At 37.6% G+C, this 25,825-nt stretch overlaps 3 protein-coding genes and 1 pseudogene across 5 annotated transcripts; 1 reads left to right on the top strand and 3 right to left on the bottom strand.

The window, feature by feature from the left end:
- Positions 1-6,706: 6,706 nt before the first annotated feature.
- LOC115960008 (luminal-binding protein 5-like) lies at positions 6,707-10,573 on the top strand. Its single transcript, XM_031078704.1, has 8 exons — positions 6,707-6,851; positions 7,665-7,932; positions 8,024-8,238; positions 8,344-8,586; positions 8,729-9,208; positions 9,296-9,450; positions 9,620-9,702; positions 9,795-10,573. Exons 1-8 carry the CDS (start codon positions 6,794-6,796, stop codon positions 10,294-10,296), a joined length of 2,004 nt encoding a protein of 667 aa, XP_030934564.1. The 5' UTR covers positions 6,707-6,793; the 3' UTR covers positions 10,297-10,573.
- A 336-nt stretch (positions 10,574-10,909) lies between these two features.
- On the bottom strand, positions 10,910-13,453 carry LOC115961145 (annotated as a pseudogene).
- Positions 13,454-13,695: 242 nt separating this feature from the next.
- On the bottom strand, positions 13,696-19,736 carry LOC115959865 (acyl-CoA-binding domain-containing protein 1-like). 3 transcript variants are annotated; one of them, XM_031078499.1, is made up of 6 exons: positions 18,923-19,728; positions 17,749-17,854; positions 17,459-17,562; positions 15,762-15,853; positions 14,373-14,470; positions 13,696-14,110 (listed from the first exon to the last, which is right to left on the bottom strand). In XM_031078499.1, exons 1-6 carry the CDS (start codon positions 19,477-19,479, stop codon positions 13,931-13,933), a joined length of 1,137 nt encoding a protein of 378 aa, XP_030934359.1. In that variant the 5' UTR covers positions 19,480-19,728; the 3' UTR covers positions 13,696-13,930. The 3 variants fall into 3 exon arrangements, 2 of the variants coding, with proteins under 2 accessions (XP_030934359.1, XP_030934360.1); XR_004085032.1 differs by having other exon boundaries at positions 14,036-14,110; positions 14,373-14,490; positions 18,923-19,734; XM_031078500.1 differs by lacking the exon at positions 13,696-14,110 and having other exon boundaries at positions 14,372-14,490; positions 18,923-19,736.
- Positions 19,737-22,756: 3,020 nt separating this feature from the next.
- LOC115959864 (glucan endo-1,3-beta-glucosidase) lies at positions 22,757-25,182 on the bottom strand. Its single transcript, XM_031078498.1, has 4 exons — positions 24,722-25,182; positions 23,612-24,588; positions 23,184-23,520; positions 22,757-23,068 (listed from the first exon to the last, which is right to left on the bottom strand). The coding sequence occupies exons 1-4, from the start codon at positions 24,798-24,800 to the stop codon at positions 23,046-23,048; spliced, it is 1,416 nt and encodes a 471-aa protein (XP_030934358.1). The 5' UTR covers positions 24,801-25,182; the 3' UTR covers positions 22,757-23,045.
- Between the last annotated feature and the right edge of the window lie 643 nt (positions 25,183-25,825).

The raw sequence follows: 25,825 nt of genomic DNA, 5'->3' as shown, positions 1-25,825 counted from the left end.
GTATTGAGGAGGTGGCAAGGGTCGCCAAGGAGTCAGCGTGGGTATTTTCACCTCGTGGAATATGTAATACGTCGAAAGATTCGAACTCAGTTCACATACGCCTAACCCGGTCCAGATACCCTTGCATCCTTGGGTCTCTGGCCTCCAACTCTCCGGTCACCTGGCCAATGACCATCCTCGAGTCCGAGAACAGTTTCACCGCCTTTCCACCCATTTTATGGACCATGCTCATTCCCATTATCAAAGTTTCGTACTCTGATTCATTGTTAGTAGCCGAGAACCCTAGTCTTAGCGACTTCTCGATGATGACCTCTTCGGGGGATATCAAAACCAATCCCAATCCAGCTCCCCGTTGGTTTGCGGCCCCATCCACGTATACTTTCCATACAGACCCTCCTTGTGCGGATATCACGCCAACCGATTTTTCACCCATGTGATTTTGATTCCTACTAATTTCCTCAGGGCACTCAGCGAATTCAGCTACCAGATTGGCGAGAACTTGACCCTTTACAGAGGTGCGGGGCATGTATTTGATGTCAAAAACACCCAGAATCGTACCCTACTTGGCAATTTTGCCGGTGTAGTCAGCACTTCTAAGTATGGACTTAAGAGGCAATTGAGTCAAAATAACCACAGTGTGAGCTTGAAAATAGTGTGGAAGTTTACGTGTTGCATAGACCACCGCCAGTATAGCTTTCTCTAATGACAGATATCTCACCTCAGCTTCATGGAGGGATTTACTTACATAATAAACTGGCCTCTGGACGCCATTGTCTTCTCGCATCAAGACGAAACTGACTGCGTGCGGAGCCACCGCCAAATAGGCATACAACACCTCATCCACTTCAGGGCTAGACATGATCGGCGGTTTGGACAAATAGTCTTTCAACTGCTGGAACACCTCAGCGCACTCCTCGGTCCATTCGAATCCTTGCCACTTATGTAACAGGCGGAAAAAAGGACGACACCTTTCAGCCGACCTGGAGATGAACCGGTTCAATGCAGCAGTCATCCCAGTCAGCTTCTGCACCTCTTTTGGATTCCGAGGCGCTTGCAAATCGTTAATGGCCCTAATCTGGTCTGGATTCACCTCAATTCCTCTATGGGTTACCATGTACCCCAAGAATTTCCCGGATCCTACACCAAAGGAGCACTTCGAAGTATTCAGGCGCAACTTATGTTCTCTCAGTATCCCGAAGATGCTAGTGAGGTCCCCTACATGTTTAGTCACTACTTTACTTTTCACAACCATGTCATCTATATAAACTTCAATACTTCTGCCCAGTTGTGGCTCAAACATTTTCGTCATCATGCGTTGGTAGGTAGATCCAGCATTTTTCAAACCGAAAGGCATCACCTTGTAATGGTAGTTCCCAACCGGAGTCACGAAAGCGGTCTTTTCTTGATCGTCGGCGGCCAGCGGTATTTGGTGATACCCTTGAAAGGCATCCAAGAAACTCATCCTAGGATGGCCCACGGTCGCATCCACCAATTGGTCAATCTTCGGCATAGGAAATGGATCCTTGGGACAGGCCTTATTAAGATCCATGAAGTCCATGCACACCCGCCATTTCCCAGTTTTCTTCTTTACTACCACCGTATTGGCCAACCATTGAGGGTAAAAGACTTCCTTGATAACCACAGCCTGTTTTAGCTTGGCAACTTCGCTTCTAACTGCCTCGGCATGCTCCTTTGATGGTCGCCGAGGAGGTTGCCTCCTGGGGACAACGGCAGGGTTCACGTTGAACCGGTGACAAATGAAATTTGGGTCTACTCCTGGGGCTTCGTACGGGTCCCATGCAAAAACGTCCACATTGGCTCGGAGGAACTCCAGCAAACTCGCTTTCTCTTGCAAAGGCAACTTGGTCCCAACCCGGAAGAATTTTTCTGGATCATCAGCAACAATTACCTTTTCCAGATCTTCACACTCTACCCCATTGGTTGGTACGTCTAAACCTGATGCTGGGGACTTTAATTGCTATGACTCATTATCGGCGATAGCCGAGGTTTCTGCCTCTGGCCGATGCTGAATAGCCGCTACTTGGCATTGCCGAGCAGCCGCTTGGCTCCCTACTATCTTCAGTACTTGGTATCCGGATGGGTACTTCACCTTCTGATGTAGGGTGGATGAAACTGCTTTAAGTGTGTGAAGCCAAGGTCTGCCCAAAATAGCCGTATACGGAGAAAAAACATCTACGACAATAAAATCTACCTCCACCACCTCCGTGCCTGACTGCACGGGCAGCCTGATTAGTCCCATAGGAATGACCAACCTTCCCTCAAAACTGACTAGAGGGGAATTATAGGTTGTCAAGTCCCCTGGTTTCAAACCTAGCCCCTTGTACAAATCTGGATACATCACATTCGCTGCGCTTCCCTGATCAACCATCACTCTTCGGACATCGTACCCACTAATCCTCAATGTTACCACCAAGGCATCCTCATGGGGTTGTATGGTCCCAACCAGATCTTCGTCTGAAAAACCCAAAATCAAGGGGACACGCCTCTTGGCTCTCTTCAATGCTTGAGAACGATCCTCGGCCAGGGATCGGGACACCGACAACACTCTCGAGGGGCAAGATCCAGTCCTTCCCGGGGCCGCAAAGATGACGTTAATCGTACCCAGGGGGAGCCTTGATGAAGCATCTCCACGCACCTCGGAACCTGCTTGGCTCGCCCTTCCGCTGGAGTGATGCAAGAGTTGCTTTAATTTCCCTTCCCGGACCAACTGCTCCAAGTGGTCCCATAAATTCCTGCAGTTGTCTGTCGTGTGCCCATGGTCCTGATGGTAATGGCAATACAAATTCGGGTTGCGTTTTCCAGGCTCTCCCGCCATCTTGTTCGGCCATTTGAAGAATGGCTCGTTTTTTATCTTCTCCAAAACCTGCTGAACAGGCTCCCGAAATACTGCATTAATAACCTGGGCGTCCGCCGAGCCCGACTGCCCAACAAAGTCCCTTCTTGGTCGACTATTATTATAACGATCCGACCTGAAATCCCTCCTCTCCTGAGGGATCACCTTGGCCTTTCCTTTCCCCTGAAGTTGATCTTCCTCTATCTTTTTGTACTTCTCTATTCTGTCCATCAGCTGGCGCACACTGCTGACAGGTTTACCCGTCAAGGATTTCCTCAAGTCGTGATCAGCTGGGAGACCGGCTTTGAAAGTGGTTATAGCCACAGGGTCATTCTTCCCCCCTATTTCGTTAAACATTTCCCAGTACCTATCCGAATAGCTCTTGAGAGTCTCGCCCTCTCGCATAGACAAAGTCAACAAGGATCCCAGAGGCAAAGGAGTCCGACTGCATGTAATAAAGCGAGCACCAAAAGCCTAGGTCAGTGTTTTGAAAGATCCAACAGAATTGGCCCTTAAGCCATTGAACCACCTCATCGCCGTTGGACCCAAACTCGATGGAAAAATCTTGCACATCAGAGCATCATCCCTGGAATGAATAGCCATCTTCTGGCTGTAATAGCTTACATGTTCCACCGGATCCGAATGGCCATCATACAGAGAGAATGTAGGTTGATTGAACCGCCGAGGATGTGTAGCATCATCTATGCTTCTTGTAAAGGGTGACTTGGAAATTTGACTCAGGGTTTTATTCATGGCATCGTTTCCCAAGCCCCTGCTAGTTGGACTTCTACGCCTACGCCTATGGTGACGTTCCTCTTCATAGGAGAAAGTCTCGCTTTGCGGAGTCCTCGACCTCCGCCTGTAGCTAGTTCCATTCGACTCCCCGGATGATGGTTCAGAGCACGGTGGGGAACGTTCCCGTCATGCATGGCGTAACTCTCTCTTCAAGTCCGCAATCTCACGTTGCAGATTCCCATCATGTTTCGCGTGGGAGACGTGACTCTTCCAGCGTGTATGGCTCCTGGTGGTATGAGTGGTATGTATACTCCCCTCCCGGACTTCCCTCCGTTCGGGACTCCTTCGAGGACCATCATGTTGAGAGCCCCTTGACTCCGCCTGATGCAGGTTGGCATCATCCTGATGCAGCCCTGCTGTGGGATGAGGTAGTTCCACTCTTTCCATCGAAAACGTTGTATCAGAAGTTGTACAAGCTAACACAAGCTCTTCCCACAGACGGCGCCAATTGTAAGGACACGATTTTGTAACGAACCTAAACAGTAGTGGGTTCGCACGTAAAAAGGCCCAGACAATATGATTTGTAGAGCGTGGGTGTTAAGAACTAGGTTAACTGTGGTCCCCCCTAAAAAGATTCACTCTCAAGCACGTTAAAGGTCTAAAGTTGATACAACGAACGTTTTCTTTAGTGACTAGTGCAATTCTTTTTCTCTCTTCTTACTTTCTTCTTTTTCTGTTTATGTCTTTTTCTCCTTTCCTTTTTCTGTTCCGATCCCCTTTCTTCATGCTTTTCTTTTAGTTTATATACTCCCCTTTGCGTTCCATCCTTACCGCACACGTGTAGGTTGGGTCCGGAGGATTTCTTTCTGTCCCATCTGGCACCTCTTGGAACTTCCTATGGGCAGCTGTAAGGCTGCTTCCTTACTGTTCAGGTATCACCTCCACATTAATGCGGCCAGAGAGTTGGTTGAGAGGTCATTAATGCGGAGGCAGCTGGAGTTATAGATATTTGTTTGTCTTATCTCTTTCATCCTTAGTCGGTTACTCTATCCTTTACGGTGACCTAATTCTGAGATCTGGTCGCAATAAGACCACGTCCCGATTGTCCTCGGACGCATACTGCCGAGGAGTATGGCGTCCTCAAACGGATACACATCCTCGGATGGGCCACGGGCCCAACAATCCTGAATCAATTCTGAACCCTATGGGCCTATTGATCGAACGGTCCCCACAATACTATATAATAAAAGTTGAGTTATATAAATAACATTTATGATAAGTGGATACACTCTCTTTATACCACTCGTATAATAAAAGTATCCTCACAAACCATAGCACATATACATCATCAAATTTATTAATTTAACTGTGCTCTACTTAAAGTTCTATTATTAATTAAGCTAATTATACTCTAGATAAATATCTCTTACCAAAGTTTCAATAAATTTAAATTAATATTTCAATCAAATTTTAAAATTTCATTATTCACTTAAATTGTTTGTTCATCTACTGTGACTTTTAGTTTTTTTTTTTTTTTTTTTGCTTTGAAAAAAATCTTTCTTATATATAACATAAGGTCATGTTAACCGGTGCCCTTAGGGCAATTGTTAACAAACTATTTTAGGAAAATTTTAACATAATTTTTATGGGAAATAGAAAAATCTGTCAAAATATTAAGGTTATGTTTGGTAACAGTTTTTTGTTTTCTATTTTCAAAAACTTGTTTTTAGGAATATAAATAAAAAAATAATTTTCTTATATTTTTGAAATTAAAAACATGTTTGGTCAGTTGAAATTAAAAAGATATTTTTTGAAAAAAAAATAGAAAATACTAAAATATATTGTTACTAGGATTTGAACTTTAATGCTAACTCATTAAATGAGACAGATTCATTAAATTAAATATGTGTTTTCATTGACTTTTAAAAATTAGAAACTTAAAACAACATTTTACAAGTTTTCAGATTCCTTCATGAATTAAGTTTTCAGAACAATTTTTTTTTTTTTTTTTTTTTGTCTATTTTAGGTTGCCAAACAAGTTTTTTAGTCTTAAAAATAGAAAATTATTTTTAGAAATAGAAAATAAAGGGAAAAAAATAGTTACTGAACATACCTTAATTGTTTTTTTCTTTTCTTTTCCTATAAAACTTTTCCTAAAATGATTCATTAACAAATGCCCTTAGGGTTTAGGGCATCCATTAATATTTCTCCATAAAATAAGATAAATTTTTATTATTATAATGGAAAAAATTTAGTTACAAAATTGGTTGTAACTTAAAGTTACAACCTTACTCAATATCATCAACATTATTGCATATTTTGAGAATCTAATCATTGGATTGCATGTTTTTTACACTCTTAATACACATGTCAAATTTTGTGCCAATTGGATATTATTTACTATATGATATATAAGATTATATTTTATGCATAATTTTAAACTATAAAAACTTGAAATTTAAACAATTTATTGATCTTAGAAATTTTGCAAGTATAAAGGATATAAAAAGAAAATATAATCTAATAGTAAATTTGTCAAAATTCACCTCTAATAAAAAGATATTGAGTTGCAAAATTTCTAAGATCGGTAGCAATCTCATCAATAAATTGTTTAAATTTCAAGTTTTTGTATTTTAAAATTATGCATAAAATATAAGTTTACATCATATAATAAATAATATCTGATTGACACAAAATTTAACTAATAAATATATTAAAAACGTAAAGAAAATACAATTTAACGATTAAATTTTTAAAATATGTAATAATATTTATTCTATCGAATAAGATTGTAATTTTACGTTACACCCCAATTTTGTAGCAAAACTTTTGTCATATTATAATTATAATTTTATAATAACGTGAGTCTAACCGTGAATGACACTCTTTTTGTCAACGTTGTATTGTTTTTGACCAAAGACCAGGAAGACCTCAAAGACGTGGGAAAATGAAGGGCCAGGATCATCCCAACACAAAATATAAATCTCATTGGCTTGACAACACAAAGCTTGAACTCCATTGGTCCACGTCATCACCAATGACGCTCTCTCTGAAAAACACAAACTCACAGCCGGACCCGACAGTTACGGAAGGTCCCATATAAATAAACTTCGAACTCACAAACACAAAAACAACAACATAGTCACATACAATTTTTCAAGTAGTTCTACAAGAAAATTTAAAGGAGGTTGGAGCTTTTACGTGATGGACAGTGCGTTTAGACTACGCGCTTCTCTGATCTTTCTGGGCATCGTTTTGTTTGGTGAGTCTTTGTGTTTTTTCACTTCCTCTTGTACTTTGTTTGAGAGCTTGTTTCTTTGGGCAACTGAGAAAGAAAGAAAAATTCGTTTTTTGGGTCTTATTTTTCATGATGTTTTATTCAGAACCAAAACCAAAAGCTTAAATTTTGATGGAGAAGATGACTAACTGTTGTTATATTACTATTAAATTTTGAGTCTTTTGTTATAAAAGCATAAATTTTGATAGAGAAGAAGACTAACACTATTGGTACAATGGTATATATATTTACTGTTGGAAATGTTTGTATTGGTTTGAAACTTGTGATACTTTATTTGTTGTAGAGGGAAGAAGATCAATTGTTGTTATATTAATCATATGTTTATTGTGATTTGTTTGAATGCACTTAGAAATTGAAACTGGGTCTTTTTTCATTTTATGTGTTTTGAGATGATTAAATATTATAGATCGAAGGTTTTGAGTGGTTGAGCTAAAATGCTACTTAGTTTAGGATAGCATCTATCTTGTTTTCATGGCTGGGGATGCTTTAATTAATTGATTATGATTTGATTTGATTGAGTTTGATGATTTGGTGCCTTACTCTGCACCCTTTAGTTGAAAAGCCATGTTAGGGGCACTAAAAAATTTCACATTTTTCTCGACTTACTAAGATGGTAAGTTTTGATTGGAATAATTTCACTTTTTATAATGTATTGATCAGTTAGTTGTTGTGAAAAAATTTGTGTTACTAGATTTGTACTTTAGTTGAATCATCTAATTAATTTTCCAAAAGGACAGGGGAATGAGATGTAATTAATTCTGATTTTTTTGTTAACAGGGAGTTTATTCGCATTTTCTATTGCGAAAGAGGAGGCAAACAAGTTAGGAACAGTGATTGGGATAGACCTTGGCACAACTTACTCTTGTGTTGGTGTTTATAAGAATGGACATGTTGAAATCATAGCGAATGACCAAGGTAACCGAATCACCCCTTCATGGGTTGCATTCACTGATAGTGAGAGATTGATCGGCGAGGCAGCTAAGAATCAGGGGCCTGTCAATGCCGAGAGGACCATCTTCGATGTCAAAAGACTTGTCGGAAGAAAGTAATGTGTCTTTCACTCTGTCTGTCTCTCTTGTAGATAAAATGTGTGTGAGAATAGTGCTCCTCAAGGGTTTATATTGTGCCTTTTGCAGGTTTGATGACAAGGAGGTACAGAAGGACATGAAACTTGTTCCATACAAGATTGTGAACAAGGATGGAAAACCCTACATACAAGTAAAGATCAAGGATGGGGAGACTAAAGTTTTTAGTCCTGAGGAGATAAGTGCTATGGTTCTAACAAAGATGAAGGAGACAGCCGAGGCATTCCTTGGGAAGAAAATTAAGGATGCTGTTGTGACAGTTCCTGGTAAAGTGAAATTTCTTGTTTTGGATTTAAATTCCAAGTTGATCTAGGAAGCAAACTATGATTAATATATGATTGACTAATATACTCAGTTCATGAACCCTACAGCTTACTTCAATGATGCCCAAAGGCAGGCTACCAAGGATGCTGGTGTTATTGCTGGACTGAACGTCGCAAGAATTATAAATGAACCGACTGCGGCAGCCATTGCCTATGGTTTGGACAAGAAGGGTGGTGAGAAGAACATCCTTGTCTTCGACCTTGGAGGTGGAACATTTGATGTTAGTATTTTGACAATTGACAACGGTGTTTTTGAGGTTCTTGCCACAAATGGAGACACTCATTTGGGAGGTAACTTCCCTGCATGCTTAATGCTATGTTACTTGTGCCTTTTGCTTTCTATTAGAAGAATGGTGGATTCTGTGAGCTGGGTAGAGAACAATTTAATTTGGGAAAGGATAAGAAGTTTAACACACATTCATTTCTCTTATAGGTGAGGACTTTGATCACAGAGTTATGGATTATTTCATCAAATTGATTAAGAAGAAGCACAGCAAGGATATCAGCAAGGACAATAGAGCTCTTGGGAAGCTGAGGAGAGAAGCTGAGCGTGCCAAAAGAGCCTTGAGCAGCCAGCACCAGGTTCGTGTGGAGATTGAATCCCTCTTTGATGGTGTGGATTTCTCTGAACCACTTACCAGAGCTCGATTTGAAGAGTTGAACAACGATTTATTCAGAAAGACCATGGGACCTGTTAAGAAGGCCATGGACGATGCTGGATTGGAGAAGCGCCAGATTGATGAAATTGTACTTGTTGGTGGAAGCACCAGGATTCCAAAGGTTCAGCAACTTCTTAAGGACTTTTTTGATGGTAAGGAGCCCAACAAGGGTGTGAACCCAGATGAGGCTGTTGCTTATGGTGCTGCTGTACAAGGAGGCATTTTGAGTGGAGAGGGTGGTGATGAAACCAAAGGTACTTTTCCCTTGCAATTACGAGTCATGAATATTTTAGGAATATGGCTGGTCCACTGACTTCTATTATCTGTTAAATTGTATTCAGATATCCTTCTCTTGGATGTGGCCCCACTTACCCTTGGTATCGAAACTGTTGGTGGAGTGATGACAAAATTGATTCCTAGGAACACTGTTATTCCAAGCAAGAAATCCCAAGTCTTCACAACTTACCAGGATCAGCAGACAACTGTCACTATCCAGGTACAAAATATTTTTGCATTAGTGTTTACTGTTTAGTTAGCATAATGAATGGGAAGAAATCATATCTCCATACTAATCTTGAAAGTCAGTGTGCAAACTGGCTTTTATGTGTAAGTTTGATTAATTCCTTTTGCATCTGTTCTGATGCCAAGTTGGTTCTCTCCAACAGGTTTTTGAAGGAGAAAGGAGTCTCACAAAAGACTGCAGACTGCTTGGGAATTTTGATTTGACTGGAATTGCTCCAGCTCCAAGGTTGTTTTCCTATGCCCCTTTTAAATCTGCTTCCATTCTATCAAAGTTTTGTGTGCTTTAACTTACTAGAATTGGCTTGTTTCTTTGAGCAGAGGAACACCTCAGATTGAAGTCACATTTGAGGTTGATGCCAATGGTATTCTAAACGTGAAAGCTGAAGATAAGGCCTCAGGGAAATCAGAGAAGATCACAATCACCAATGACAAGGGTCGGCTGAGTCAAGAGGAGATTGATCGGATGGTGCAGGAGGCTGAGGAGTTTGCCGAGGAAGACAAGAAGGTCAAGGAGAAGATTGATGCCCGAAACAGCTTGGAAACCTATATCTACAACATGAAGAACCAGATCAATGACAAGGACAAACTTGCAGACAAGTTAGAGTCTGATGAGAAGGAGAAGATTGAGACAGCAGTTAAAGAGGCACTTGAGTGGTTGGATGACAATCAGAGTGCTGAGAAAGAGGATTATGAGGAGAAGCTGAAAGAGGTAGAGGCTGTTTGCAATCCAATTATAACTGCTGTCTATCAGCGGTCTGGTGGAGCCCCTGGCAGTGAATCAGATGGAGGAGAAGATGATGATTCGCATGATGAACTCTAAATCTTTTAAGCAATTCAAAGACATTTGAGGAATAGGATAAACAAGGTGGTCTAATTTTATTTGGTTTTTGGTTTAGTAGGGTGGAAGGAAACACAGTGTGGGGTTTAACTCCCTTGTGCTTCCTTTCCTTCAGTTCAATTTTGCGAAGGTGATTTGTATAGAGTGATCCTATATTAGAAGCATAGGATTTTACATCCCTTATTGGGGAAAATAACCCACATAAAAGTTGTTTGTCAGCAATTAAAGTACAGGCAGGTGATTTCTATGTTTCACTTTTCTTTGTAGTGTTAATTTTAACAAGTCAGGTTGCCTTGCACTGGTAGGAAGGGAATACTTTAATTATGTATTGCTAGAAAAATATATATGGTGGGAATCATAAAATCATCCTCTTCTTCAGGGAGTGCCTATTTCCAATTAGCAAAGGGGATCTTGGAGGTAGGGCTCAGCTGCACACATATAAGGACTGGGATTCATTTTTCCTGAGAAAATCAAACTCATCCATTTAATATTGGATCTGATAAATGATTGACATGAGAGAATTTTACCACAACAAACTAAGATACAAAACATCAATCAGTCTCCCACAAGATTGTGAAGAAACGACATCGAGCATTAGAATCTTAATTCGACCAAGCACTGTTGCCTTCGTTTTGTATGAAATCATTTTCCCCACTAACAATACCTTCAAAATCCCCATCCTCAGTCTCCTCAACAGCCTCGTCCTCAAAATCACATACATTATTCATCAACTTAGGATTGTACGTCAAAATTTCATTCTCTTCAAAGATTGTGAAGAATCAACTACCCCACTAACAATACCTTCAAAATCCCCATCCTCACTCTCCTTAACAATTTCATCATCAAAATCATATACCTTTTTCTCCACCTCAGGGTTGTATGTCCACTCCAATCTCTTCAAAACATCACGGTCCTTCCATTTCCCAACAATACTACCTCCTTCTTAGCCTTCCCCATCAAAACTTCTCTCCATGAAAAACCTGCATCTGCAATCCTCTTCGAAGCCCCATCATTCATATCCCCCACAACAACCGTCTTCAAACACCTTAACTTCGCCTCCTTCAAAACATCCACAAAATCCAATGATGAATCATCCGATACAAGCTTCATACATTCAACTCTCCTCCTATCCATGACATCCACCATATGATTCTTCAATGCAAAATCTGCCGCTTGTGGTTTATCCGACACAATTTCAACCCAAAACCCCGCTGCTTCAACTCACCCGCCATCCCCTAACTTGGGAGTCATGACATCCCTTGCAGCATTCTTATACTCTCCATCTTCATGGAATATTCAGCCACCAACTTCACCCTCCTCTTCCCTCTTGCCGACTCTATCTAATTCAACCTTTTAACCAGCTCATGCTCATGAATTTGCTCAAAATGATTCACAAATTTCTCATTTGTATAAAAATTCCTCCCGCAAACCCAAAAAATATATTGCTCAACTGTCTTAATCATTCCCTTATTCTCCATCTGATCAACACTTCCTCTCTTTAGTTTGCTCCCTAACAACTTGAGGGACATACCTAAATGCATGGCAATTTGCATAAGCCACTGTGTATCTAACAACCCCAAAAGATGCTGCCTCAGCCTTTAGTTTGATAGCAGCCTCTTAGAGCATCCGCACTAGTGGGTGCAAAATTTTCCTTCTATTTTACAATACAAACCTACTTTTTTCTATTTTATACAATCAATTTGTAAAAACACCCACATCAAATTATCTATAATACACTCTTTTATTTAAATAATACTTTCTCACCTTTTTTTATTAATTATTTCACTTACCCACAGCCCCACCACTTTACCCCACACACACACTCCACCTAAACACTCTCTTTTTCCTTTTCTCCTTCTTCTTCCTTCTTCTCCTTCTTTCTTCCGCTGCGTTTTTTCTTTTTTGGCATCTTCATCTTTCTTTCTTCTTCTTCTTTTTCTTTTGCTATTCTTTCTTTCTTCATATTCTTTTTCATTTCTAAAAAAAAAAAAATTATTTCTCTTTCTCCCCCCATCTCTCTATCAAACTGGTGCTCTCTTCAAATCTGAAAAAAAAATTTCTCTCTACCAAGCCTCCATGACTCAATACACTCACACTCTGACACTCTCTCTCATGGTGGCAGCAAGCATTCCATGGTAGCAATGGCTTGGGTTTTGGGTTGATTTGTATTTTTCCAAATGGGTTTTCTGGTGTTTTATTTTGAGTTGATTTTAAGTTGGGTTTGTGATGATTTTTCATTAATTTTGGGTTGATTGTGTTTGGATTAAATTGATGTTGTAATGGGTTGGCTATGGTGGTGGTTGGTTAGTTGTGATGGTGGGTGGATGTTGGGGGTGGTTGATGGTGGTTGGATGGTGATTGGTTGTGATGTTGGACGGATGTTGTGGTGGTCTTCTTCTTCTTCTTCTTCTTCTTGATATTGAAGAGAGGGTGAGAGAGAGTCTAACAAGGCAAGGGAGAGAGGAGAGAGAAAAAAAATCATTTACAAATCTACAGTAATCATGCATATATGCACAGTTACTGTAGCAATTTTGCATATATGCACGATTACTGTAGCAATTTTGCATATATGCAAAGTTATGCAAACTTTTACAAACACTGATGCAGGTCTATTTTATGCTATATTGTGCAAATTTTTGCACATTTTGTATTTTGCACCCACTGGTATAGATGCTCTTATGGTGGGAATAAGTTTGGTGCTTTATTGTCCAAATCCCATATATTGCAACATTGATTTTTTTAGCAATTTTTGGTGATGGATCCTGAGAATTAAAGCCTGGTTTTGATTCAAAGTGACAAAATCTAGTCAATAGGGGAAAAGGGTTTACGATCTGTAAAGTTTTGAGTTGAGTTTGCAGAAAAAGTTGTGTGATTTGATGAATACAACAATAGGCGGTGAGATCTCTTCTTTTTGTTTTATTGTTGAATTACTCTTAAGATCTTGACATGTTTGTTTTTGTTATGTTTTACTGTTTTTAACAGTTAAAGTAATGACATGGATTATAGATGACTAATAAAAATGGGTCAGGTGGGTTAAGTGACATTTTTCAAACAATGAGTAAATACTATTAAAACAAGCTAAACAACAAGTGTGTAAATTACAATTACCTCTTATTTTATTCACCATATCTCCTGCCATTCTCTCTCCTCATTAGCAATTGTGTTGGGTTCTGTACTATTGTAGGTAGAAAATAGATTATCTTAATGAGATGTAATGCAAAATAAATAATAGGACATGTGATGTGTTGTAAGAGTGGTTGTGTAAAATAAATAAAATGGGCTTTGATGATGCAAAAAACATATTTTTTTTGAAGAAGTTGATGGGAATGCTCTAACTCCCCTATTCTAGGGTTTATATTTGAAACTAATGCGCAATTAATCAGACCATAAATCAATTTCACTATTCCATATGCATGCTGTTTTACCCCTTGAATTCATTCTTCACAATTGCTTTAGTCCAATATTAGTAAGAAACAAAAAATTGGGTAGAAAAAACCTTAATCACTAAATATATTTGGATGAGGTAAAAACTTTAAAGGGTTAATACATAAACATATACATCAACTAAGAATTTGCCAAAAATGACTTCAGCAAGATTCCTAAGACTAATAAACCATCAGTCAATCTGCTTCCCCACACTTTGCATCCAAGGCCAGTTTGCCTTACAGAGATCAGAAGGGGAATCACCATCATTGTCCTTTAAATCTGTACCTGCATTTTGCTTCACAAGACATTCGGCAATGGCTTCTCTCTCGCACACAACAGCATAATGCAAAGGGGTTTGGCCATCATTGTCCTTCCAATAGAGAGATAAAGACAATTTAGACAACAAAAATGAAAGTTGAAAGGGAAAGAAATAACAAGCATGGAAGAATGTTTTAAGGTGATGCTTGAGATGAACAGTATTGAGAGCAAGAAAGAACTCCAAAATGCAAAAAATGATCATATAAACTATCCATGCAACCCTTGGACTTGGCTCAGGTAAAAAAGGGGTAGTGTGGGGTAGATTTTAGGTCTGTGTTGCCCAGTAAAACGAAATATGTAGCATTTCAAACTACCTTTGCATTTACATCAGCATTCCTGCTAAGAAGCAATTCAGTGATGTTAAGGTGTCCACGATCTACAGCCCAATGCAATGGGGTACGACCCTCACTATCTGCAACAAATTTAGGCAAACTGAGAAGGCAACATAAGATTTGATTATCTTTGGAAGGAAGAGTACATTTAAAAATAAAATAAAATCCTTTGAACTCCTCATTTTATTACACAATGAGTACATAATAAACATCAAGAACAGAAAATAATACATGCATCTTGTGTCTATAAAGCTTAATGAATTTGCGGCAGTACAACAAAAAAATTCTCTGATTTAAGCTCTTATAGATCATTCAAGTGAAATTTCAGTATCATAACAAGTTTCTGTGTGTATAAATATTGGGGGGTGGGGGATAAAGAGAGAAAGAAAGAAAATGCACAAATAAGTATAATGATAAGCCTATTACTCCTACAAGAAAAAATTATGCCATACTTAAAAAAAAAAAAACCAATCCATATATTGGAAACGGAGTTGAGTATTGGGCAGTTCAAATCAGCTTGTTCGAATTTATGTCAAGATCGATGTTGATCTAAAATAAGCCAATGTTTTCTAGATTTGGTTAAGTAATGCTTCCATGAACTTGGGTCTGTTCTCAAGCTGTATCAGCTTACCAGTCAGTCCAATCTAACATGAAAATTTGTGAACATCCAAGACTCCTGCCATCACTAATCCAGAAACATTATTACAAGTTACTAGAAAGGTTACTTTCTCAGCCAGTTTCACTTATCAATTATGCCTACCTTAATTGTGCACAAGCCTAAGAGAACCAAACCTAACTTTGCCCTAGCTTTGGCTTCTTAAGCAATCAAGCTCATAAAATAAGCTTGCCCTTGGCTCCTTAAATGGGTGAAACACACTTCTGAAGAGCCGAGTCTGAGCTGTTAACAAGCACCCTGGGCTGTTTTAATCACCCAAAATATTTTTAAGTGACATAAGGAAAATCCCCAATTTTTCTGCATGTAGTTGTGTTGGATTTAGGGTTTTGATATAAAAAGAGGAAGGTCTTGACTTAGGGTTATAACTTATAAGAAAGAAGGAAAAGAGACATTTATAGTGTTCAAGGTTGTATGATCAGTATCCCAAGAAAGAGAAAAAGAAAATAGAAAGGGACTAGACCTTTATAACCAAATCAATTTTACTTTAATTGCATTCCACACATGGGCCCCCATAAAATAAATCTCAAATAGACAAATTTGCAAAATAACAACAAATTAATATTCCATGATTGCATCATAAAGACATTGCAGAAACACCTATAGGATCTCAACATCTATTCTAAATCCAACAATGATGTTTACATAATTGAAAATTTTACGAAGTTAAAAATGGGGACAGCTAAAAAGAACCAAACCTTTCAGATTTACTGAGACACCACCTTCAATACACTTAAGCAAATTATCCACTTCTCCTTCCCTAGCAAAGGCATGAATAGCATCCATTTTCCTGAAAATAAAACAAGAAACATTTATCTCAGCCAAAAGAAAGAAAGAAATGCCCTTGACACTGTTATCAATAATTTATTCTTCCAACAAATGGTATCTCTTGGTGAAAGAAAATGTTATCAAGGAATAATTAATATAATTTATGAAAAATAAATAAATGCTTTGTAATGCTAAGAGGAAGTATAGTATGGCAGAAAACAGGCACATCCATAGACATCTTATTAACTTATTATGCACCGTACATTAGGATTTTAAGCCTAGCTAGCATAAAACTACTTTATTTTTCTCTCATAAGCAAGAAAGCAGCCTCTTAAAACCTTTATTAGTTCCTCAACAAGAACAAAATTTGTTTCTATTGGTAAGCTACACAATTTTTAAATCCATGACCTCACTCACCACCCATTCTAACGGGACTAGGAATTGTCATTTAAACCAAAGTTGATTGTTGCTAACCAAGAACAAAATGAGAGTGCAGATGGACATGATTCATGATAGTTTTTTTAAGGACATGATTCATGATAGTTATGCTAAATCACTGATTCCCAGGTCAAGACAAACAGAAAAGTTTTGACTTATAACAGTCAGACAAAGCCTCTTCCATGGGTCCCAAAAAATACAATATCCTAACCTGCAATGACCTCCAAAGAAAAGTTAGCAATCATAAAACCATTAAGTAAAATTGACAACAGGAAGTTAGTGTTGAGATCTCACTAAGAATCCATCAAAAAAATTATTAAAGGCCCTCTCTCCACACTATAGAGTTACAACTTACAACCAGACAAGTCATAGACCACCATCCAGTAATCAGCCATCCATAATCAGGTCAGATACCAAGAATGGAAAACCCAACTCATTCCGAAAGGGACATTATGTTTTGGTAAGTTAATAGGAAATTGTTAAGATCGTTCTGCATCCAATTACATTCAAATATGCACCTGGTAGGTGGTGGTTGTTATTTATAAACACACCCAGTGGTCCAGTATTGGTAAGTTACACCTGAGAATGGGTTTTGAAACCACAACCACACCCTCCACCCTTTCTTATAAGAAAGAAGTGTCATTTAAGCTAGAGCACATAGGCCAAAGTGTCTATTAAAAATATCTGATCTCCTCATCTAATAATCAGTCAACCATATATAATTTGTTGCAACAGGTCATGCAATAAGGTGTGCAGAAAATCTAAACATGACTGTTGACCTGGATTCTTGTCAACCTTCAAATCATAGTAACTAAAAAAAGACCACTAACAAGTGAGAAAGAGCCCTAATAATTACTCTTCCAAGAAATTAGTCATCCCTGTTATGTATAGAGCTAACTGCAGCCCCCATGACTATTTATCTTGACTAGCTGTTATCCTCTTGAGGATTGTGCATGGGCATGCATGCAGCTGCAGATGGGATTGTTAAATTCAGAATATGAGCAGCCTCCAACTAAGCATGATCAAAGCCAAGAAAAAGACATACATGCACAAACTCTACATGTTTTTTTTTTTTTTTCATATATATACAGAATCACTTAAAGGCCATGAAACCACCTTCGTGCTGAACTAATTAAGGCTTTAAATGAGAACACTGGACTTGTATATTAAGAAGTTCTAAGAACCTTACAACTCATTTCCGGATTCCTCCTCATAAACAAAAGTGCTGAAAACTGGTCCCATTGGTCCTTTCGCATCTGTATTTGATGCATCACCTCCTCTACCTTTGCTCTTCTGATTATACATGAGTTAATAAACCAGGAAAGAGTTAAAAAAAATAATAATAAAATTAAAATAAAAAAAAAATAAAAAAATAAAAAAAGAAGAAGAAGAAGAAGAAGAGAGAACATCACATAGAAAGTAAGTACATGTACAGAAGACTAAAGAAACAGCAAGTCAGAAAAACAAAAATATTCTCACCAAAGTTGAACCATCTGCCCAAGTGGGATACAAATCTGTAACAATATCAATGTACTTCTGCATAGCTTCTTCTGCAGGCATAGCACCCAATTTCTGCCATGCTTGCCTACCACACATCAGCCAGGACAATATATTTCACACACTCAACCAGGAAGTCTTAAAGTGGAAACAATTTCATGTACCCTAAATAAATATAATGTGCGCAATCGAAAATGAAGTCTGAACAATAGCAACTCTATATACTAATGTGCTTATTTCAATCTCTTTTTCCCCCTTATGTTAAGTATATATTAAAACTGATACTGTTGGCATATGTGTATGTGTGTGTGTAGTATTGGTAACTAGAGGTGACAGATGTTAAACAGATCTTTTTAAAAAAAGAAATTATCACAGGTGGATGATAAGAAAAGAAAAACAATGTATCCATATAAAGGCTGAAATTTGATCAACCAAAGAAACAAAAGCTGGACAATTCATGCAAGCAAAAATCATTCTTTTTTTTTTTTTTGGATAGACATGTTAGGAATTGAACCTATGGCATCTGCTCCTTGATGATTGCTCGTTACCAATAGGTTTTCTTTTGGTTAAGGTATTCAATCACAAGTCCATATTCAATAACAAGAGACTTTTACTAATTGAGATAATTAAACCCCACACAAAATCATTCACTTGTTTTTGAAGCTTTACCGAAAAGTAATCAGATTCTCAATACATCATATGACAGACTCCCCCCACACACACACAAAGTTCTACCCCAAAAGCAAACATATTTCCTAGTAAAAATAAATGTCATAGTCATATCCATTACATTCTATACATTCTAATTCGACAACAGCTAAGAATTATGGTCTACTTTAGTGCTGAATTCCTAAAGATCCAACATCAAAATTTACATACAATTTTCTTCAAATTCATCTATAACCTTTCACAAACATAAACAACTTTGTTACTTAATACTAAGCACAACCCCCATTGCCTTTAAAGTCAAATACCCAAAACCTTCAAATCCCACATTGAATCAAACACACATAACACCTCATCACCAAGCTTGTGCAATCAATCACATTCACATTCGACATAAAACCCACAAGACCCATTAACACAAATCAAAGAAACACACCCAAAAACTATCAAAAAAAGTGACAATGACAGCGCAAAAAACGACATTCGATACCATTTAGCTCGGGCCGTCATTTTCAAAGCGGAAGGCTGAGGCGTACTGCAGGGACCTTCAGTGGCAATCTTGTAAAACCCATAAAGCTTCAACTGCAACTCGTTCGACACCTTCTCCGACACCCGATCGGCCGCCGCCGCCGCCACGAACGCCGTGGCGGCACTGAACGTCTCGTCCAATTCTGTACTCTCCACTCCCTCCCAATCATCATAATCATCCTCGTCATCATCATCATCGTCATCGTCATCGTCACCACCATCGTCGCCGTAAACGCTGTCGTTTCCAACGCTGCCTTGCTCGGCAACCATGGAGTAAGAATCGTGGGAATCGTGGGCCGGGGGGCTAAAAGCACTGCCGTCGTGGTCGTGGTCGTGGTCGAGGGTTTCGGTTTCGGGTTCGGGTTCGGGTTCGGGTTCGGGTTTCTTGGGCTCAGCGGAGCGAGAGATCGAGAGGTTGTCTTCTTTGAAAGAGATGACTATCGAGATGAGCTTGGCGAGAAGGTAGGAGAAAATGAGACCAAGGACTACGGATTGGACGAGTTGTTGCCAATCAGCCATGGCTGTACGGAAAATTCGATTTCTGTGAAAAAAAAACCCTAATTGTACGGAATGGGGGTTTTCAAAACCCTAGAAATGGAACATATGTGAGAGAGAGAGAGAGAGAGAAAGTTAGAAACTAAGAGCTAAAAAATTTTCAGGGAGAGAGGGGAGAGAAAGAGAGAGAGAGATGACAAATGTGAAATACAGAGGGAGACGAGAAAGAGAGAGTTGTGTTTTTTTTTGGTTGCGCCAGGTGGAAACAGGACGCACAGTATTGATTGATCATATGGTGAAAATAGTTATATATCACATTTTTTGACCAAATTTGTAGCAAATTAGTACTGTTTCGAAAATATTTAATAATATATCAGTTTTTTTAATACTTTAATTTCACAAAATCGAATTCTAAATAGTACTCAATATTATGAAGAATTTAGTACTTGAGCTTCACAAAATCGAATAACTTGTTTTTCTTTTTTTTCTACTTTTTATTTCCATACAAAACTTATACTTATTTCATTTTTTCTTTTTGTGTATAGGTAGAATATCTTATTAAAAGGATAAAGTAATACATGTGTAAGAGGGTCCAGGAAGCTAAACATAGGTTGAAACAGCTATCCTAAGCCCATGGATAAGACATATATCAGTACTACAAACCTAGCACTAGCTACATAGTTCTTTGATTTGCCACTAGCGTCTGATATTCATCAAGTAAAGAAGAATTAGATTTGTATTTTCTGAAATTTGTGAACTAAGTACCTACAGATTTTTCTATGCTCTATTGCGTTAAGTGTAAAAAGAAGCTGTAGATTTTTAGGCTTTTGGGTTCGGTTTTGCACAAGTTACCAAAGTGTGGATTTCGGTGAATAAGAAATGTCAAATAGACTAGGCTTGAGGCCTAACAAGTTCTCAAATATAACATGTGGTGTTGTGCTCATCTCAAAAGAAAATTAATGGCAGCAGGTGGCAGAAAAAAGAAAAAAAAAAAGGAAAAAAGAAAAGAAAAGAAAAGAAGACAGTATAGAAGAAGATGGGTCTAGGATGGATTTTCAGGAAATTCTACAGCAGTGCCAGCCTGATATATGTCTTGTTTATAGGCTTAGGATAGCTGTTTCAGCCTATGTTTAGCTCTTGGACCCTCTTACACACACATGTATTACTTTATTATTTTAATAAAATATTCTACCTATTCAGTAAAAAAAAAAAAAAAAAATGACATAAGTAAAAGTTTTGTATGAAACAAAAAGTAGGAAAAAAGAAAAAGAAAAATAAGGTACTCGACTTTGTGAAGCTTGAGTACTATAAAGAAGTACTTGATTTTCATAATATCAAGTAGCATATTACTTTTTTTAATTTCACAAATTCAAGGTCAACAGTGTCATGCTGGTGACTCACTTAGGAACTCGAGTTTACGAAACTCAAGTACTATTTAGAACTCAATTTTGTAAAACTCGAGTACTAAAAAAGTGGTAGATTACTAAATATTTGATATTTCCGAAACAATATTAGTTTGTCACAAATTTTGCCAAAACGTGGTATTTGGCTATTTTCATCGATCATATATGTTCCTTTTTTTTATTAGTCTTTTAGAGGAGCACAAAATAAATATCTCCTGTGCCGGTCTTAAAAGTTAAAAAGTCAAAAGTTGACTTAATTAAAAAAAAAAAAAATTGGGCTTGAAATTTAGATAAATTAAGCAAAAAGTTAGCTTATAATCAATTGCCAAATGCACACTGAGAAATCTCAAGCAATGCACATGATAATGTGTATGATGATTTGGTGAATGTGCAATAGCTAGTGTGTGATAATCATTAAACATACAAATTATTAAGTGTTTTCGGAGTAATATAATAATCTTCACTACATACCCTCACATGAATGAAGAGTCCTAATGTATGAGTAGTGCTATGAACGGTGAGTATGTCAGAGTATTTAGTATTGTATAATTACAAGATGAGTTCTATGCTTGTGGGGGGTCTACTTCCCACCCAATATAACCCTTTACACAAGGTAATAAATCAACATGGGGGCGGTGGCTCTTGTCATCTTTGATAATGACACTTGGTTGATTACTGTGTGGGTGGTGGGGCATCACTATGTGGTTCTTGCCATTTTGAGACCTCTTTGGCCTTTGCCATCAATATGAGGTGTATGGACAGTAGTAGCTTGGTAGTTGCCACGTTGGCTATAGGTCATTTCGAGTCATAAGTTGATGTGCTAAAACTTTGAAGGTTAAGGTTGCAGTTATCTTGCTGCCATTGGTCTAATTAATACATTCTAGTGTTTGGTTTAATTTTGCTCTTTTTAAATGTATTCTAGTTGGAAATCCGTGCAATAGCAAAGCTATTGAAAGTAAGATCTAATAATATCTTGGTTATTTTCTTCTTCTCTTTAATATGTCCTTTTCTTTTTGTGGTAATTTGAAATGTTGTAGTAAGTAAGAGATTTGTTCCAAATCATTAATTACCACAATCAAACTATAGGCAACCAATTTTAAGGAGGTCATTGAAACCAATTGCATGGCAATGCAAATTGACATTATCATCCACATATATTTTATTATATAGCCCATCTAGGGAATAAGTTATTACAAGATGAATACGTTGGAAACTGAACCATGGAGGTTGGATATATATACCCACCATAAGGTAGAGATGACATTATGCTGAAATGCTATTAACATTTGTCACCAATATTTTTTGTTTTAACTTTTGACTTATGTTGCTTTTGTACAACTTTTTAAAATCTCACTTTTTCAAAGTACAAGTATAGTTTAACCCACCTCTAATAAAAAACAATAAATAAGAAGTCAAATAAATGGACATGCATGTTATGGTGCTTTTATGTTTGGCTAGATTATTTGCTAAAATATGAGATAAAAAGAGTAACATTAAACAAATAAGCTAGCTAACTTGACTTATTTTGAGCGCATGTAAATGATTTTAAGCAAATAAGCTAGCTTTAAGCAAATAGCCCAATCATTCATGTAATTTCCAAAGAGCATTCTCTTGTGGTTGGATAAATTTAATGAATCATGAATCAATAATATTTCAGTTGCATGAATAATATTCTTCATCCCCTTTCGTTTTTGGATTTTTAGTCTGATGAATGGAGATGGCTTAATCTTATTATATATCTCCTCTTTCTTAACAAAATTTATTATTATTATTATTATTATTATTATGAGAGAGAGAGAGAGAGAGGGAGACTTTATGCCAAGCAATTGCACTAAAAAAAAAGAAAAAAAAAAAACTGGTAACATACTAGATTGCTGCAAAGCACATCCATTAATTGTTTGTTGAAGTTTCAAAAAATAAAATCAGAAAGTAAAATTTTGTTTAATGAATTATCTTCCTTTAACATTGATGACTATCTATAAGAAGCCAGTGAAACTCAAACTGCTATGAATTTTGACTAACACTACGTGTCCATGTCTAGAAACAAATGTTACTAATCACTTATTCTACCATCAAAAAAGAAAAAAAGAAAAAAAATAATAATAATACTATAATAGCTTTAAAAGCCTGCATTAACTTGTAGCAATGGTCCATCTCTAGCGAGTATCCTTGCAATTCAGCTCATTCTCAATATTTGCATCTTCCATAGCCTGTTCAAAATAAAAGATAAATGAAATCAATGCCTTCAAAAAAAAAAAATTTATAATTAAAAAAAAATTAATTTTAAATAAATAAGGAAGAAGAAGGAGTATATATGAGACTTACTTGGATCCACATCTGTGAGGGCTCCAGAATGTTCAAAATCACAATCATACTCATAACTTCCCATTACTTGATAGTACATATTCATGGCATAAGCTGCATGGGCCCGAACTGTATTTGGATCAAAACACATCCCTCCTTCTTGGATCGGCCCACAGTCCAAGCCCAGCCCACAAACATAATCAATATTCCTTTGCAAAGCATCTTGATCGACCCCTGATTTGGGCAGACACCATCTTTTTCCATCAACTGGCTGTGAAGTTGGGCTTGGGCCAATTGGTGAAACCGCTGGGCCTGGGCTTTCATATGGGCTTGGGTTCATAGGAACAGATGATCTACCCTGCCAGAGCCAAGTCCACAAACCAATCAAGAATTAGCATAATGATGATTAGCAAAAATGTTTTATGGTGATTATTGGCATTGGCAGCTACCGTGGGCCGCATGATCCCTATATCATAGACGGGCGTCATATCGGGCCGAAACAACCCAAAGTTCCTCTCGCTTATTGGGCCGGGCTTGAGATTTTCGTTAAATAGAGCAAAAATGAATGTCTCAAATGTCCTGTTGGGCATGAGAGGTGTCCCAGCACCAGAGTTGACATGCCTCATAAGATTTCCATTGTATTCAGCAGCATTCTCTGGGCTAACACCAACTTGGGCCGAATTTGCCTCCGAAGGCCAACCCGTTTCCGCAATAACTATATCGAGGTCCTCAAAGCCCAACAATTTCATGGCTGAGAAAACTGCATCCAATTGAGCATCCAACATGTTTGTGTATGTAAGCTTAGTGTTCTCATCAAGAACCCCTGGATTGGGCCTAAAAAGTGCATAATCCAATGTGTCATCCGAATACCCAAAATATGGATATGGATTTACCATGAAAGGTGCATTGGTGGATCTAAGGAAGCTAAACAATGGTTTAAACACATGGGTGTCATAGCCTTGTCTAAATTTTCCAGTGGATGGTGGGCTTGAGGTTGATAAAATGCCCAAAGAGTGAGGTGTAGAAACCTTAATTTTTGGGTCCAAAGAGGCTGCCACAAGTGCTGTGTGAAGGGTCTGCATGGCTGGGACAAGGCTTGCGATGAACAATTTATTAGCTGTGGATAATACTTCATTGCCTACTAAAATTCGGACTATATTGGTGGCAGGTGTATAAGCTTGGACATTGGTTTTAACCCATTGTTCAGCAAAGCTTAGTTTGGTTAGGTGAGGGATTTGGTCATTAGGGACACTGATTGTGACCTCAATTCCTGTGTGAGCAAAGGCTTGCAATATTTCAGGGTTGGAATCAAAGAGCCTGATACGGTCGATAATGGTGGATTCTACAAGGAAATGTGCAACTTGGGGTGATGGAGGAAGATCATTTGCCACTGTGCCATAGTTGACCCCAATGGTTCCTTGCGCACCTGAAAACAACATAGTAGAATTTTTAGTCTTTTGAGTATTATGTTCAAATCAAAGTGTACAAAGTTAAAGCTAAGTGTAAAGGCCAAAAATGCCAAACTTTTGAATATAGGCCTAATGTTTATCTGGACATACCTTGGAACAGAGTTGATGCAAGGAGAAGCAAGATTTGGCTGACCATTGAAGCAAAAATGATGGCAATGGAATTATCCATGACTCTAGTGTGGAGGTGATGAAGATGATGAATGGTACAATGGAAGCAGCCATTGCTGAAGAAGTAACCTTGAGATGCTTTGCTTTGTGATTGGGGAAGATTTTGGTTCTAATGGTTGAAAGTGTGCAATGAGAGAGCTTTATCTTTTGTGCTTGCTTTAGATGACACTTTGAATATCGGCGTGGCCTTTGAATCTGTTCTACTTCTATCATAATCTTTTTGCAGTTTGGGAGGAAATTTTGTTAACATATGTCTAGTCAAATAAAGTGTTTTAGTCTTCTAAATTTGTTTTTTTTAGTATAAGCAAGCAGTTCATACTTGAAACTAAGAATCTGGTAGTTGCTAAAGCTATGTGCTTAGGCTAAAGATAGATCTTGCTTTTGTTGGGAATAATCTTTGCTTAAAATGGTGGAAAAGGAATTGTCATAAACATACTCTAAAGAATAATTTTCTTATAAGTTTTTTGTTTTATTAAATTACACTTGTTGCTTGTGTATACAGAAACAATAGTGACTTCCGAAATTTTGCAAAAAATTGACAATCCTCCTAAGTTTTATGTCAAGAAGAGTAGATACAATTAAATTTCTATTTTACCGAATTACATTTTTACAATATTTAATTAAATCATATATATATTATGAACAAAATATGGATTCCAAGCCAAAGGAAAATAAAAACACTATCTCCTAACAAAGGACAAGTAGTCTACAAAAATAATAAATAACTAGATTGTAAATTAGGAATTACAACGTATCAATTAGATTATCACAACTCATCCAAAAAAAAAAAAATTTATATTATCACAAAGCTTAATAGGGGATTTTTTTTTCTACAAAAATTTAAGGGTAATTGCTGTTTTCTTATATTTAAAAGGAAGTTGATGTTATTTATTTTTTAAAAACTTACTTATGCTTTAAACTATGTGAAGAAGTTTGATTCATATTGTCAAGTGAACTTATTTTTAATTAAGGCCATAACTTGGCATCTCCAAGAGGCTAACAATCCCTCTTTCACTCATTTTTTTA

The sequence above is a fragment of the Quercus lobata genome, chromosome 9 (genome assembly GCF_001633185.2).
Source record: "Quercus lobata isolate SW786 chromosome 9, ValleyOak3.0 Primary Assembly, whole genome shotgun sequence".
Taxonomy (NCBI): Eukaryota; Viridiplantae; Streptophyta; class Magnoliopsida; order Fagales; family Fagaceae; genus Quercus; species Quercus lobata.
The sequence above is the reverse complement of the archived record's forward strand: the minus strand, read 5'-3'. Positions and strand labels throughout refer to the sequence as shown.